At 38.9% G+C, this 17,419-nt stretch overlaps 1 protein-coding gene across 1 annotated transcript in view; it reads left to right on the top strand.

Moving 5' to 3' along the window:
* LOC131422199 (cytochrome P450 3A12-like) overlaps positions 1-17,419 on the top strand; it is a 36,394-nt gene that overhangs the window by 2,899 nt on the left and 16,076 nt on the right. Inside the window, exons 2-9 of the mRNA XM_058569207.1 lie at positions 812-905; positions 2,913-2,965; positions 3,564-3,663; positions 9,673-9,786; positions 10,048-10,136; positions 11,475-11,623; positions 14,949-15,076; positions 16,149-16,215. Coding sequence (XP_058425190.1) covers positions 812-905; positions 2,913-2,965; positions 3,564-3,663; positions 9,673-9,786; positions 10,048-10,136; positions 11,475-11,623; positions 14,949-15,076; positions 16,149-16,215 — 794 coding nt within the window. The remainder of the gene's footprint in view (positions 1-811; positions 906-2,912; positions 2,966-3,563; positions 3,664-9,672; positions 9,787-10,047; positions 10,137-11,474; positions 11,624-14,948; positions 15,077-16,148; positions 16,216-17,419) is intronic.

Here is a 17,419-nt window from a genome sequence, read left to right as displayed (position 1 = left end):
CAGGTTGGCGAACCGGATGCCACGATAGGAAGGACGGTCTGGAAATGGATTCTTTAGTCATTGGTTCCTTTATATAGTATCATTCAGGGAACATAAGGGAACAATAACCCTTGTCTTTAGCTCAAGTCAACCAAACTGCCTGACTAAAGAGACTTGGGTTAGACTGAAAGATGCTCACATTTCTATGAGGCAAATGGAAGCCTTGGACACAGTCTTCACTCTATTGAAGTAAGAACCCTAGCTGCTCCAAGGCCTGTATGAAGACAGATTTAAGAAGGACCAAATCTTAAAATGGGGCCAGGGCATAGGGGAAGGAAAAGCGTAAAATCTTCGAGCAAAGAACAATGTCGCAGTAGGCTCCCAGTAACTCTGTAATTAAGTGGTTGTAGTTATGCAAAATCTCATTGGAGCAGAAAAAAATTTTCCCCTTTTTACTTAGAATGAGAATCTCTAAATCATGGGAAATTCACATTACTACATGGACATGAATGAATTTCCTGGAAGAATTTCAGCCTGAACCTCTCAGGAGCCCTCAAGTTTGGAAACATTTATCAAATATTCACTCTAGGATTGGGACCATGGGGACTTCAGCTGCTTTTAGCTACTCATCATTACTTTTTGTGCGTCTCACAGTGGAGGTGGCAAAGGAGAGGATGAGTGAATGTAATTATTGCTATTGGAGTTGCGGTTATTATTTATTGCCTCCATGTTACCTCCTTCTCTTGACTGTTTCAGTTCTGAATCAGCGACTGGCCAGCCCCAGCGCCTATTCCACAATCCTTGCAACCTTGCTCTTTCTTTCAATTTATAGATATGGCACCTATACTCATGGACTTTTTAATAAGCTGGGAATTCCTGGGCCAACACCTCTGCCTTTTTTTGGAAATGTTCTGAGCTACCATAAGGTGAGTGTTGTTTGTGCTTCCTCATTTGCTTCTCTCTCTCTCTTTTTTTTTTTTTTGGTTAGGAAGACTGGCCCTGAGCTAAAATCTGTTGCCAATCTTCCTCTTTTTGTGTGTGAGCCACTGCCACAGAATGGCCACTGAGAGACGAGTGGTGTAGGTTCGCATGTGGGAACTGATTCTGGGCCGCTGAAGTGGAGCATGCCGAACTTAACCACTAGGCCACTGGGGCCCTCTTCTGGGTAGTTTTTAATCTTCAATTTATTAGGCAGCCCAAGTATTCACCATCAGGTATTTTGCACATACGTGAATTCTCTCAGGAACTGCTAAAGCTCTGCAGTTATACCCATTGCTTTATTCCCCGTTTTGCCACCCGTGACATCTTTTGGGATTTGAGAGATGGAACAAGAGCTTTCTGCTTTACTTCTCTTCCTTCAGAGGAGGCGCCCTATGGGTGAGTCTGAGCAGTGAGTGAGTATGCTGAGACAAGATGGTGGCTGTCAATGGACTTCATGTATTCAACCACTAATTGAGTTGTGTGTGTGTGGTTTTTTTTTTTTTTTTTTTGAGGAAGATCAGCCCTGAGCTAACATCCATGCTAATCCTCCTCTTTTTGCTGAGGAAGACTGGCTCTGAGCTAACATCTATTGCCAATCCTCCTCCCCTTTTTCCCCCCCCAAAGCTCCAGTGGATAGCTGTATGTCATAGTTGCACATCCTTCTAGTTGCTGTATGTGGGCAGCAGCCTCAGCATGGCCGGAGAAGCGGTGCGTCGGTGCGTGCCCAGGATCCGAACGCGCCAGCAGCAGAGCGCGCCCACTTAACCGCTAAGCCGTGGGGCTGGCCCATGTGTGTGTGTTTTAAATGCAGACTCACTTATACAACATCACTGGAAGGGAGGTAATTGGACATCGTTAAAATTTTAATATAACCAAGGAATATACTAGGTGACACATAGACTGTGAGATTTGGTGGAGCCATTGTGGTTAACTGAGCTCTGATGCCTCCCTCAGGGCCTGGCCCCTGGGTGGAGGTTTCAAGTTCACGTCCAGATTGCAAGCTGGCAGCACCTTGCATGTAGGCTGGTCTTTGCCTAGATTTCCTTTCCCACAGACCTGAGGCTTCTTTCTTAGATCCCAATTCTCCCAAGTAGGCCTTCAGTGCCTAACTACTGCCACAAAACTTTCGTATATTTTTCCCTCTGAAAAAGCAATATTTTCCTTCCTACCTTTCTCAGATCAGCGCCTTAGTGGATGCACCCCAAGATCCATATTTCTGGGACATCTTTTTGCATAGTCAAAATATCACAACTGAAACTTAGTGACTGGGAGATTTTCTTTTTTAAGTTGTAGAAGTGAAAAATCAGAGCAAGTGTTTTAATTTGCTCTGTGGAGTGGTGGCTTCTCCCCATCTTTTCCATGTTGAGCTGGAAAATTGCAAGGCAGGTCTATTTTGTTATTCAATCATTCACTCACTCACTTTCTCACTCAACAAACATACCTTAGACTTATTTAAATCTGCTAGACTGAAATAGGTCACTGTTATCTTAAACTTCCTAATTCTCCTAGATTTCTAGAGAGAGCTCATGAGATAAATGAAAAGGATGCTTAACAAGGAGATGAAAGTGTGTGCAGGGCACACTCACTTTCCCTCGGCTTCAGATTTCTCATGTGTCCATGGAGGTCACAATTCAGAGGGTTATTTTACTTCAGAGACAAACATGCACAAAGGAAAACACTTTAGAAAGATAAGGAGTTACTTGGTATTCATGACATGGGTAAGTCATTTAGTATCTACAATATGTGGAGCATATTCAAAATGAAATTTTCCATTTCAGATATCTCCTCTATTTTCTCTTCTTTCCCCTAAGACATCTCTGAATAAGAGCTCCCTCTCACTGCCAGTGAAAGATAGTAAGACTGAATTCATGGGATTCTAGTAATTTTTATGCCAGTTATAGATATGGTTCAATACATTTATGTTAGTAATCTAATATTGTTTCTCCTTGCAGGGTACTTGGGATTTTGACAAGAAATGTTTTAAAAAATATGGAAAAATGTGGGGGTGAGTATTCTGGAAACTTTCATCAGATAGACTTGTTGTTATGATGATGCCTTTGCTGTAGGAAGGCAATCTCAGTCCAGAGACTCTTTTAGAAATTTTAACAGTAGGGCAGTGAAATCATTCATAATCCTACTATCACTTTTTGAGCATTCCAAATCTTTTTCCGTCTGTAGACACATTATTACATATTTGTGATCAATATGTCTACAGTTTTCATCTAATATTATGTCATATGCATTTGTCATGTTTTGATAGATCTTCAGAATTTATAGTTTTTCATGACTGAGTGGGTAGACTTTCTTTAATTAATTATTGTTTTTTTCTTAGGCAATTACTTACCTTCAATTATTTACTAACATAAGTTCTTTTTATAATGAAATATTTTAAACATAGAAAAAATGATGGAGAATGGGATAGGAAATACCCATGTACACACCACCTAGATTTAACAAATCTTCTTTCCAACAAATTTGATTTCCAACCGTCATCTCTTGGAGTATGGATTATGTAACATCAGGATGAAAGTCTGGACTTTTAGGTGTGGGTCCAACTGTAGAATCCATCTTGTTCAATGTAATCAGCTCTGTTTTCCCAACAGGGTTTATGATGGTAGACAGCCTGTGTTGGCTATCACAGATCCAGACATGATCAAAACAGTACTAGTGAAAGAATGTTATTCTGCCTTCACAAACCGGAGGGTAGGCATCCATTTCTTTTAATTTAAAATTTAATTTATTTATTAAGTTTGTATTTATAAATAATTATACGTTCACAGGAAGTTGCCAAAATCAAAAGTAGAGGGAGGTGCCATGTCAGGTGCCCTTCATCCTGCTTCCCCCAGTGGTAATAACTTGCATAACTATAGTATGGTATCAAAGCAGGACGTTGACATTGGTACTATGCACTGAACTGATTCAGATTTCATCTGTTTTATGTGCACTCATTTGTGTGTGTGTGTTTGTGTGTGTGTCTGTTGCTCTATAAAAATTTATCATGTACGTAGCTTTGTGTAATGACCACCACAATCAAGATACAGAACTGTTCCATCACCACAAGGCTCCATCTTACTATTCTTTATCGTCACGGCATGTAGCTTGTCTTTCCCTCTTATCAGGGTCTGTAGCAGAGGAAACATTTTTTATTCTGATGAGGCCAATTGATCCATTTTTCCTTTTATGCGTTGTGCCTTTGGTGTCAAGTCTGAAAACTCCTCGTCTAGCCCTAGGTCACAAAGAATTCTCTTTTTTTCTAAATGTTATATAGTTTTATGTTTTACATTTACATCCATGATCCATTTTGTGTTAATTTTTGTTGTTGTTGTTTATTGTGGTAACATTGGTTTATAACATTGTATAAATTTCAGGTGTACATCATTATACTTCTATTTCTGCATGGATTACATCATGTTCTCATGTTCACCACCCAAATACTAATTACAATCCATCACCAAACACATATGCCTAATTATCCCTTTTGCCCTCCTCCCTCCTCCTTTCCCCTCTGGTAACCACCAATCCAATCTCTGTCCCTATATGTTTGTTGGTTGTTATTATCTACTACTTAATGAGTGAGATCATATGTAAAGTGAAATAAGTCAGAGGGAAAAGGTCAAATAGCATATAATCTCATTTTGTGTTAATTTTTGTATAAGATATGAAGTTTAGGTCAAGGTTCATTTTGTTTTTGCCTATGGATGTCTAACTGCTCCAGCACCATTTGTGGAAAGGCTATCTTTCCTCCATTGAATAGCTTTTGCACCATTGTCAAAAATCTTTTGGGCCTACTTGTGTGTATCTATTTCTCATTCTCTGTTCATTGATCTGTGGGTCTATCCCTCCACCAATACCACAAAATCTTGATTACTGTAGCTATGAGGAAATCTTAACATCATGTAGAATGATTTCTCTCCCTTTATTTTTCTTCAGAATTGTTTTAGCTATTCTAGGTCATTTGCATTTCCATACAAATTTAGAGTAAGCTTATCCACGGTTACAAAAAAAATTGCTGAGATTTTAATAACATCTACAGATCAATTTGGGGAAAATCTATATCTTTACTAGGTCAACACTTTCTATCCATGAACTCAAGAATGTCTCTATTTATTTACGTTTTCTTTGATTCCTTTCATCAGCATTTTGTAGTACTCAGCATAAAGATTCCATACATGTTTTGTTAAATTTACACATAAAGTACTTCATTGTCTTTGGAGTGATTTTAAATGGGCTTGTGTTTTTTATGTGTTTTCACATATCCATTGTTATTATACAGAAATGTGGTTGATTTTTGTGTGTTGATCTTGTATCCTACAACCTTGCTGAGCTCATTTATTAGTTCTAGAGGTTTTTCTTTTTTTTAAAATTTTTTGTTTATTGTAGTAATATTGGTTTATAACATTGTATAAATTTCAGGTGTACATCATTATACTTCTATTTCTGCATGGATTACATCATGTTTATATTTCTTTTTATGTTTCTTGAGATTTTCTACATTGACAATTATGTCACTTGAAAACTGGGTCATTCTGTTTTCATTTTCAATCTGTATGCCTTTTATTTCTTTTTCTTGTCTTACTGCGCTAGCTAGGACTTCCAGTATGATGTTGAATAAGAATGGTGAGAGTGGATATTTTTCCCTTGCTCCTTATCTGGGAGGAAGCATTTATTCTTTCACCATTAAAAATTTTTAAAAATTTATTTTAGACAAATAAATACATATATTTATGGTGTACAATGTGATGTTTTGATGTATGAATACATTGTGAAATGATTACCACAAATGAATTGACATATCCATCACCTCCCATAGTTACCTTTTCTTGTGTGTGTGGTAAGAACACTTAAGATCTACTCTTCTCAAATTTCAAGTATACAATACAGTATTATTTACGATAGTCACCATGCTGTACATTAGGTCTCCAGAACTTATTTATTTTATAACTGAAAGTTTGTACCCTTTGAACAATATCTCCCATTCCCCCTTCCCTAGCCTCTGATAACCACCCTTCTACTCTCTGCTGCTATCAGTTTGACTTTTATCTTTTAGATTCCACATATAAGTGAGATCATGTGGTATTTGTCCTTCTGTGTCTGACTTAATTTTCTTAACATGTTGTCCTCCAGGTTCATCCATGTTGTCAAAAATGGAAGGATTTCTTTCTTTTTAAAAGCTAAATAATATTCCATTGTATGTTTGTGTGTGTACATACATATATCTATATACATACGCACATGTGTATATATATATATATACATATATAGATATACATATCTATACATATGTATGTACACACATTTTCTTTATCCATTCATCTATCCACTTACATTTAAAGTAATTATTAATTGAAAGGACTTATTATTGACATTTTGTTAATCTGGGTGTTTCATAGATCGTTTGTTCCTTCTTCACCTCTTATTTCTGTTTTTCTTTGTAATATGATACTTTTCTGTGGTGGTGTGCTGTGATTCCCGTCTCTGTATCTTTTTTGTATTTACTATAGGTTTTGGTTTTGTGGTTACCATGAGGCTTCTATAAAACACCTAGTAGATATGACAGTCTATTTTTTTTTTAAAGATTTTATTTATTTATTTATTTATTTATTTTTCCCCCAAAGCCCCAGTAGATAGTTGTATGTCGTAGTTGCACATCCTGCTAGTTGCTGTATGTGGGACGCGGCCTCAGCATGGCCGGAGAAGCGGTGTGTCGGTGCTCGCCCGGGACCTAACCCGGGCCGCCAGCAGCGGAGCGCGTGCACTTAACCGCTAAGCCACGGGGCCGGCCCCTATGACAGTCTATTTTAAACTGATAGCAATTTAACTTTGTTCTCACTGAAAAACTCAATGCTTTTACTCCCCATTGGCATTTTATGTTTTTGATGTCACAATTTCCATCTTGTTATATTGTGTATCCATTAACAAATTATTTTAGTTATAGTTATCTTTAACTCTTTTTCTCTTTTAACCTTTACACTAGAGTTGTGATTTGCACACCACCATTACAATATTACTGTACTCTGAATTTGAATATATATTTACATTTCCCAGTGAGTTTTATACTTTCATATGATTTCTTGTTACTAGTTAGTGTCCTTTCTTTTCAGCTTGAAGAACTCCCTTCAGCCTTTCTTGTGAGGCAGGTCTAGTGGTGATGACTCTTTCTGCTTTTGTTTGTCTGGAAATGTCTTTATCTCTCCCTCATTTCTGCAGGATCACTTTTCCAGGTAAAGTATTCTTTGTGGGTAGATTTTTTTCTTTTAGCACCTGAATATATCATTTCAGCCTCTCCTGGGCTTCTTGGTTTCTGCTGAGAAATCCACTGATAGCCTTATGGAGGTTCCCTTGTAGCTCTCGCATTTTTTAGTTCATTCTTTGTCAACTTCAGCTTTAAAATTTCTTTTTGGTTCTTTTTTAATATCTCTTTGTTGAACTTGTTATTTTGTTCTTGTAATTTTTTTCCGATTTTGTTAAACCGTTTATCTGTGTTCTCTTGTAGCTCTCTGTGCTTCTTTAGAACAATTATTTCAAATTCTGTCTCAGACAATTTGTAGATCTCCATTTCTTTCAGGTCAGTTACTGGAAGTTTGCTATGTGCCTTTGTTGTTGTCATGTTTTCCTAATTCTTTGTGATCCCTGTAGTCTTGCAATGGTGTCTGTGAATTTGGGGAGCAGTCACCTCTTCCAGACTTTATGAACTACCTTCAGTAAGGAATGACCTTTGCTTGTGGGTTAGGGCACACTGTAGTGTGCTGCGGCCCTCAGTCAAGTGGTGCTGGGTGCCAAATGTGGGGATGTGTGGTGGCTCTATATGCAGGGGGGCATGGTTGGCTCAGGCAGCTGGGGTTCACAACACCACCAACTGCTTGATCCTTGGCAGCAATATCTGTGGAGGGTCCACAGTGGCTGCAACGGCTGTTGAGGTCTTCAGCAACGCCTCCAGTTCTATTAGCAATGGACCTAGACAAGAAGCAGTGGTGGAGAGAGTGGGTGTATGCACACACTCATCTGTGGGAGCTGAGTCCGGGCACATGCACTGCAGGGGAGCTGGTGACTGGAATTGAAGCTTGCAGTGTGCAGGTCGGCGGCTGCAGGGGTTAGCTGTGGGCAGGTGCAGTGAATTCCACTGACAAAGCTTAGGGCTGGCTCTAGGCACCTGAGCAGCGGCAGGGCCCTGGGCTGTTGTCATGCACAAGCCCAAGCACAGAGGCCAGGGCTGCTGCTGATGTGGATCCTAGGGCTCAAGGAATCATTGGTGGCACTGGCTAGGGCAGCTCTGGCAGGGGAGCAGTGGGGCAGGGCAGGACTCATGCAGCTGGAGTCTGTGACTATAAAAAAACCTGTGGGGTTATCAGCTGCAAAATCCGCAGAGTGTCTGCAGCCTCTGTGTTAGCTGTTGGTTTCCTCAGCAGCAAAGATTTCTGGAGTCTTCTGCAGAGCAGGCCACAGAGAACCATGGTCACTCTGACCACATTGTGATCAGTGGCAGTCCCTGCCCTTACTAGCTGTCTTAAGATGTGTCAGCTATGCCAGTCTCAGAGAGGCTTGAAACCAAAGTGGGTCATTTCTGCAGTGCCCTGAAAGACTGGGGAAACTGGTCACTTGCCCTGCTGTCTTATTCCCAGCAAGTAGAAGTCTCTCAGGCTGGGAGTTCCCTCCTTGAGCTGAGGAGTGCTGGCCTGGGCGATGAGGTGATGTAGGCAAGTGAAACTATTGTCCTTACCCATTTTTTCAGTTATTCTCAGTTTTTTTTCCTCCACTGTGTTGCTGAAGAATCTTAAGTAGACTCCTGAGCTCTTCTAGATCTATTTTCAATTGTGAATAGCTGTCTAATTATTCTTTGAGGGGTGATGGAGGCTGGAGTCCTACTCAGCCAGCTTAGTGAGGTCACTCCAGTCTTTCATCAAGTGTCATGTTAATTGTGGGTTTTTTATAGATGCTCCCTACGAAGTTGAGGAAGTTTCCCTCTCTTCCTAGTTTTTGAGTTTTTATCATGAATGGTGTTGGAGATATCCATTTTAAAACAAAACATAGTTTTAGAATTTGAAAGAAATTCTCAGGGAGGTTGGCTTGGGAAGCTAATCTCAAGCTAAGAAATAGAATTATCTCTTTTCCTTTCTAACCTTGGAGGAAAAATGTAATACCAAGGGATTTCCATGTGATTGTACAATTTCTGCAGAATAGCAAATAGATTACTAGTCTTTTAATTATTAACTACTTTTTTTTAAATTTCCATATCAGGACATCCCTTTTTCAAGTTGTTTTTGTATATATATAGATATATATAGATATAGATATATATAGATATATATGTAAAGACAGAACTGGTCTGAGGCAACATACAGTTCTCCAAGGCTATCTGGCTATCTGTCACCAATCCCTTTCTCCTCTGATCATCCCTCTAGGATGTACTAAGTCTTATGCCTGTCTATTCCCCTGGAAGAACAGATTCCCTACCACATGGGTCATTTGCATTTAAAAGGAGATTGGAATATAAAGGCTGGAATCTACATCAGGTGGTTACATGTCTCCTTCACCCTCAAAGGAACCTAGGCATTGGAAATAAATATTTATTGAGCATCTATCATAGGGTCTAATACTAGGTACACAATCATTAAATATTTCTTAAATAATTGATACCAGTTTACCAAATTTTCCACAATTGTTGAGACCTCCAAAACTCATGTAGGGCAACATGTCTTTTGCTTTTGAGTCCAGCCTTTTGGTCCAGTGGGATTTATGAAAAATGCCGTCGCTCTGTCTACAGATGAACAATGGAAGAGAATACGAACATTGCTGTCTCCAACCTTCACCAGTGGAAAGCTCAAGGAGGTAAGAAATTGACAGGACTTTTAAATAGAAACTTAAGGAAAGCACCTGGCATCAGATAGAAAATAAGATCATAGCCCCTCTCCAAGGGGTACTTTGCTCAATTTGAGCTTCCTAGAAATAGTGTTTTATCTTTACATCCTAAAGAGACATTATAAGATTCATTATAAAATGTCACTTACTGTTCCATGCTTGCTAAAGCCAAGTCCTTCTAGGAGTCGAGTCTCAGCATTTCACTTGGGTTGTGTTGTATTTTGTGTCTAGATGTTCCCCATCATTGGCCAGTGTGGAGATGTGTTGGTGAGAAACCTGAAGAAGGCAGCGGAGAAAGGCAAGCTCATCACCTTGAAAGAGTAAGTACGACTGTACCTGCTGGTAGTCTGAGCTCTGTCACAAGACCCTCCAGCTGCCTGACATGGAGCTGCAAATCCCACTGTTGAGTTACTCTAGTGACCAAACAGAAGTAAGCCTATGGTATTACAGCTCCAATGAGTCACACAAGAAGAGGTGACTCACCCTAGAAGGCAGGGCAGCCAGGAGAGAAAGGATCTTCTCACCTGTGTACATGAGCAGGGATAGATTTGTCTGCTTAATTTTCACCTTGGATATTCTGGAAGACAAAAATACGTAGTTTAGAAAGAAGAAGCATGATCATACTAAAGCTTTCTGTTTAGAGGGTATGGAGTGGTGGGAGGGTAAGGCATTTGTTACATATTGGTGGGCAGTAGGAGGGGCAGGAAAGTTACGCTGTGGAACTTGGTTTAATTTAAACCCCTTCATGATTTTGCTGAGGATATCAGCAAAATGCTAAATATTAAATCTTTCCACCACTTCTCCTTCCTTCAGTCTCAAAGAGAGAAGGCCCTGTACAGGCTATGGGTAGGGTGCCCATTTCATCTGTTGGCTAAAGTGGGATATTTTTAATTATGCAGGAACAACAGATGTAAACTGGGATTGTCCTGGGAAAACTGGAAACACATGATCACTTAGCTATGGGATCACCTAAATCAACGTTGGAGTGCTCTATTATTATTTTCTAACTAGGGAACATTCTTAGTTTTTACATTTACAGAAATGAGTCTGCCCTCAGGGCAACCTGAGATCACTGGAGTTGAGGAGGAGTGGGTCTTTCAGGAGCCTTAGCAGGGGTATAGAGAAGGAGTGATGACATTCCTGGCAACTCAGAACAGGGTCCTGTTGTTCTGTAATGTGCTAAAGAGAAAGCAGCTCTCAGCATAGATACTGTGGTGAGGCAAGACGAGATCAATGTCACCTTTCTTGAATCCCCTAGAATGAGTTAGTTATTTCACCCTTTGTCCTGCTGAAACACAGTGCTCATACAAGTACTATTGCCCATATTCAAAACACACTGTTGAAATTTTTCTGATTATGGGTCTCTTCCTCTATGGCTCAGCTCCTTCAGGTCAGAGGAGGGTCTAACATTCCTTAGTGTCCCCATAACCCCTAAGACAGGGCCAAGTTCATCACTGAAACCTGATAAACACCTCATGAGTGAGAGTGACAGTAGCATAGACTCTTCAGATGATCCAGTAGAAGGTTTGATGATGTATGGCTCTTTCCCTGTCTTGACTGAGCATACGAATTTGCATACACCTCTTGCTGCATGTTTTGGATAAGGAAAGTAAAGAGGTGCTGATTTTAATTTTCTGTGTCTTTCTTTTTCTACTCAGCATCTTTGGGGCCTACGGCATGGATGTGATTACTAGCACATCATTTGGAGTGAACATTGATTCCCTCAGTAACCCACAAGATCCCTTTGTGCAAAATAGCAGGAAGCTCATAAGACTTGATTTCCTGGATCCACTCATTCTCTCAACAAGTATGTGGACTACTATTTTTCTTTTCCTTACTTCTTCCCTCCCACCTTTCCTTCCTTCCTTCCTTCTTTCTTTCCTTCCTTCTTTCTTCCACTCTCCCTCTCTCCTTTTTTCCTTCTTTCCTTCTTTCTTTCTGTAACAGCTTTATTGATTTATAATTCACATACCGTATATTCCACCCATTGAAAATGTACGATTCAATTGTTTTTTCATCCTAAGTATCTATCTACAGATGAATGGGTAAAGCAAATACCTTATAAATATACAGTGGAATACTATTCAGCCATAAAAAGGATGGAAATCCTGCCATTGCATCAATATGAATGGGCCTTGAGGGCATTATGCTAAGTGAAATAAGTAATACAGAGAAAGACAAATACTGTAGGATCTCACTTATATGTGGACTCTAAAAAAAACCCAACCAAACTCATACAGGAAAAAAAAATCAGATTTGTGGTTACCAGAGGCATGGTTTGGAGTGGGTTAATTGGAGGAATGTGGTCATAAGGTACAAACTTTTGATTATAAGATAAATGAGTACTGGGAATGTAATGTACAGCATAATGTCTGTAGCTAACAGTGCTGTATGGTATATTTGTAAGTTACCAGAGTGTAGCTCCTAATAGTTCTCGTCGCAAGGGAAATTATTTTTCTGTGACTATAAGAAGTGATGGATGTAATGAAACTTATTGTGCTAATCTTTTCACAATATATGTATGTCAAGTCTTTATCCTATACTTCTTAATCTTATACAGTACTGTGTGTCAATCATAATTCAATTAAACGGGGAATAAAGATTTTTATTACATTCAAATATATGTTCAACTATCACTACAGTGAATCGTTAGAACATTTTTGTCAACACAGATACCCTGTACATTTTAACCAACCCCTCCCCTCCCCTGAGTCCTAAGGAACCACCAATTTACTTTCTCTCTCTGTAGATTTACCTAGCTGGGACACTTCATAGAGATGGAATCATACAATACGTGGTCTTTTGCAGCTGGCTTTCTTTATTTGTCATAATGTTTTCAACATTCATCCATGTTGTAGCATTTATCAGTACTTCATTTCTTTTTACAGTCAAATAGTTCTTTAGGATTTTTTATATACAAGATCATGTTATCTGGTAATAGAGATAGTTTTACTTCTTCATTTCCTATGTGGATACCATTTATTTCTTTTTCTTGCCTAATTCCTCTGGGTAGAACTTCTACTACAATGCTGAATAGAAGTGGTGAGAGAGGCATCCTTGACTTCCTCTTAACCTTAAGGGAGAGCATCCAGTCTTTTGCTATTAAGTATGGTGTAAGCTATGCTTTTTTGTAGCTGTCCTTTATCACGTTAAGGAAATTCCCTTCTACTCCTAGTTGGTTGAGTGTTTTTAACATTAAAGGGTGTCAGATTTTGTGAAATGCTTTTTCTGCATCTGTTGTGATGATCACGTGGTTTTTGTTTTTTATTCTATTGATACGGTGTATTACACAACCTTGCATTCCTGGAATAAACTCCATTGGTTATAGTGTATACTTGTTTTCATATGTTGCTGGATTAAGTTTGCTATTATTTTGTTGAGGATTTGTGCAGCCATGTTGATAAGATATGTTGGTCTCTAGTTTTTTGTTTTTTGTTTTTTTCCTGTGATTTCTTTGTCTGGTTTTAGTATCAGGGTGATACTGTCCTTGTAGAATGAGTTTGGAAATGTTCCCTCCTCTTCTATTTTATGGAAGAGCTTGTGAAAAATTGGTGTTAATTCTTTTTTAAATATTTGGTAGAATTCCCCATTAAACCATTTGGATCAGAACTTTCCTTTGTGGGTAGGATCTTGATTGCTAACTCAATCTTTTTACTTGTTATAGGTTTATTAAGATTGTCTTTTCTTTAATTGAGGTCACACTGTTTATAATATTATATAACTTTCAAGTGTACATCCTTATATTTTGACTTCTGTATAGACTGCATTGTTCTCACCACGAAAAGTCTAGTTGCCATCCGTCAGCATGTACATGTGCCTCGTTACCCCTTTTGCCTTCCCTCTGCCCCATTCCCATGTGGCGACCACCAGGGATTGTATTTCTTTTTGAGTCAGTTCCTGTAGTTTGTGTCTTTCTAGGAAATTGCTTATTTCATCTAAGTTAGTGAAATTTTTGGCGTACAATTGTTCATAGTATTCCTTTATAGTTCTTTTTATTTTTTATTTTTTTGCTGAGTAAGATTAGACCTCAGCTAACATCTGTCGACAATCTTCCTCTTTTATTTTTTGCTTGAGAAAGATTAGTCCTGAGCTAACATCTGTCCTATTCTTCCTCCATTTTATATGTGGTTCACAGCCACAGCATGGCTGACGAGTGGTATAGGTCCATGCCTAGGATCTGAAGCCACGAACCCAGGCTGCTGAAGTGGAGTGCACTGAACTTAACCACCAACCCACGAGGCTGGCACCCCTCTTTTTATTCTTTTAATGTCAGTAATAGTGTCCCCTCTTTCATTTCTGACGCTTGTAACTTGAGTCTCTCCTTTTTTCATGGTCAATCTGGCTAAAGGTCTTTGCAAAGAATCAGCTTTTGGTTTCAGTGATTTTCTCTATTTTTTTTAATTCTGTATTTCATTAGTTTCTGCTCTTGTCTTTATTATTTCCTTATACTTGCTTTAGGTTTTGTTTGCTCTTAATTTTTCAGTACATTAAGCTGGGAAGTTAGGTTATTGGTTTGAGATCTTTGTTCCTTTTAAACGTAGAAATTTGTAGCCATAAATTTCTCTCTGAACACTTCTTTTGCTACATCAGATAAGTCTTGGTACATAGTGCCTTCGTTTTTACTTATTTCCAAGTAATTTTTATCACTGTTTTAATTTCTTCTTTGACCTATTGGTTATTTAGGAGTGTATTGTTTCATCGCCACATATTTGTGAGTTTCCCAATTTTCTTTCTGTTACTGATTTCTGATTTCATTTCATTGCGGTTAAAAGACTTGTATTATTTCTATCTGGAGTTGTATTTCTCGAACTGCACAATTAATTAAAGTAGCGCACTATGATCAGGTTTATCCAAAGAGACTCTAGTCCAATGGATAAAAGACTAAGAGGTCAAGGAATGCAATCCTTTCCTTTGGTCACTCCAAAGATGCAGAGGGCCACTGACCTCATTGCTGTAGTGATGGTGCCTATGTGTGGACTTACAATTGCTCAGCCATTGGCTTGGAAGTCTGAGAAAAGGTAATTGTTGAGAAGCTTGTTGTCATTTACCCTTCTGACTGGTAGAGGAAATTATAGTTGCTCCAGGTAAATTTTGCATTTTCATTATGCTTTCTTTTTTCTTTTTCCCTACAGTACTCTTTCCATTTCTTCACCCAGTTTTTGAAGTATTAAATATCTCTCTGTTTCCAAAAAGTCGTATGGATTTTTTTGTAAAATCTGTAAAAAAGATGAAAGAAAGTCGCCTCAAAGATAAAGAAAAGGTAAAATCTGGTGGTGATTACATGTGGGTGTTCGCCTTTCATAATTTATTGAGCTGTATACATATGGTTTGTGCACTTCACTGTAGTTTTTTTCAGGTGGTTGAGATCTCCAGGGTTTAGAGCAGGAGACTTCTAACATTTTGGGGAAAATGAAGAAGGTTGAATTGGGGGAGGGAAATAAGAAAATGAGTCAGAGGGCCATGTTTAAAATTAATAATAGGCATGACAATTACTATGTCACTGCATGCATATCATTGAGGTAAAACTTGACCACTTCCCTTCAATCAATTGTCAAAGGATAAACATTTCTATTTAAAAATTATTTTACTGGTATTTTAATTTCCCCAGATCTTAGAGTGGCAAAGAATCATTTCAATTCCAAGCCTCTTATTTTACACGAGCCCCAGTGGAAGCCCCCATTAGGCTTCCTGTAGAGTATAGTCTGTGTTAAATCGGTGCCATCTCATAGTGTGGAGTGGGCAAGAGTCTTCTTTGGCATTGAGGCTGCAAGCTGGCTAACACAGCATTGCCTTCATGAAGTCTGGAGACCAGCACAAGGATGTCTGTAGTCGGGGGGACAGGGCTGAGTGCTCCCAGTAAGTTCTTGAAGATTGTGTATAGTTCTGGGAGTGTGGGGCATTTGAAGATGTTCAGAGAAAAGCTGCTGATGAACTCTGCAAATGTCAGGGGATTAATTTATGTGGCCATTCATTAAAAATTAAGGATGAAGGAAAAAAGAGATTGAAGTCAGGAACTTCCTCATGACAGGAGAGGAGGCAGACAACTCTTTGGCCAAGAAGCTGTGTTCAAAAGCCAGAGAAGCCCAAGATCAGACAGAGTGAGAACAGAAAAACAGTTGGACATGATGGCTGGATTTCTCTTAGGGAAACATCTTGCTCTTCAAGATTTGTAGCTGGATGTTTCTGTTCACTGATGATGCAGGCAACACTAGTCAGACTTCTGGACTTAAAGGGGCCATAATCTCAAGAAAGAGGTTAAGTACCGCACTCATCGTTTATTTCTGACTTCACAAGTAAGTGTCTATCATTGAAATGTATCGCTCTCCTTCCAGCAGCGAGTGGATTTTCTTCAGCTGATGATTAACTCCCAGAATTCCAAAGAACTGGACACACATAAAGGTAACCAAGGAGTGTGTCAGAGGGCCACTATGGGGAAGCTCAGAGGGAGAGGAAGCTTCTGAAAACCTGCAAAAAGTTTTTCCAGACAGATGAGAATTTAAGACAAATGGAAGAAAGACACATGTTCCTAAATAAGTGGTAGCCAGAGGCACTTTCTGGAAAGGTACAGGCATAATTTTTTTCAAATCTTGAAGAGCAACCATGAACAAGTGTTTCATGCCCCAAAGTCAGTCAGTGGTCTGTGGATCACCTACATCAGAACCTCTGGGGAGCTTGTTTTCACGTCAGTGTTCAGACCTCATCCAGACCCGCTGAATCAGAGCCTCAACCTGGCAACTTGCATCAAGGCTTCATCACGGGGGCACATTGCCCCATTGTTAGTGACCTTAATGTGGAGAATTGTTTACAGTTGTGTCCACTAGCTTAATCTACTGTAAAGTTTTATTTTTTCCTTTGTATTAATATGTAACCTCTGAGGGAAGCCTTTGAGATTGGGTAAACATTCTATACCTGTTCAAATTTCACCTACTAGTTTTGTCATCCATTGATGGTTTTAGATCGAAACCACTATTCCTATGATGGTTGCAAAATGATGGCTTTCCAGTTCCATCATTTCTTCAACATTTATCAGTTGATGTTCCATTGTAAGGAGAGCACTCCATTATCTCATTAATATATTTGTTTACATATTTATATTAGTATGATCTCATATATTACTAATTTCCTCTCATATCATTTTTTATTTTGATGCTCAAATTCTCTCAGATTTGGCCACTGGAAACCCTTTCAAGGGAGCTCCTGTGTCCTTTGATTTTTCTTCTTCCTTTTTTAATTTTATTTTTTCAGTAGACTTATTTAGAGCAGCTTTAGATTCACAGGAATATTGAGTGTAAGATACAGAGATTTTCCATATACCCCTTTCCCTAACTATACACAGTCTCGTCCACTATAGAAATCCCTACCAGAGGGGTACATTTGTCACAATCAATGAGCCTCCCTTGGCACATTATCACCCCATGTCCATAGTTTACTTTAGTCCTGGTGTACTTTCTACAGGTTTTGACAAATGTATAATGATATATATCCACCATTGGAGTATGCAGATTATCCTGTGTCTTTTCACATACTATTTTCTGAGCACTTCCTTGCTTTCTGATGGAAGACTTTCTAGATTTCTCTTCTATTTCCCTTGACGAACCCTGGA

Source organism: Diceros bicornis, chromosome 26 (genome assembly GCF_020826845.1).
Source record: "Diceros bicornis minor isolate mBicDic1 chromosome 26, mDicBic1.mat.cur, whole genome shotgun sequence".
NCBI lineage: Eukaryota > Metazoa > Chordata > Mammalia > Perissodactyla > Rhinocerotidae > Diceros > Diceros bicornis.
Note: the sequence above shows the minus strand (reverse complement) of the source record. Positions and strands in the feature narration are given on the sequence as shown.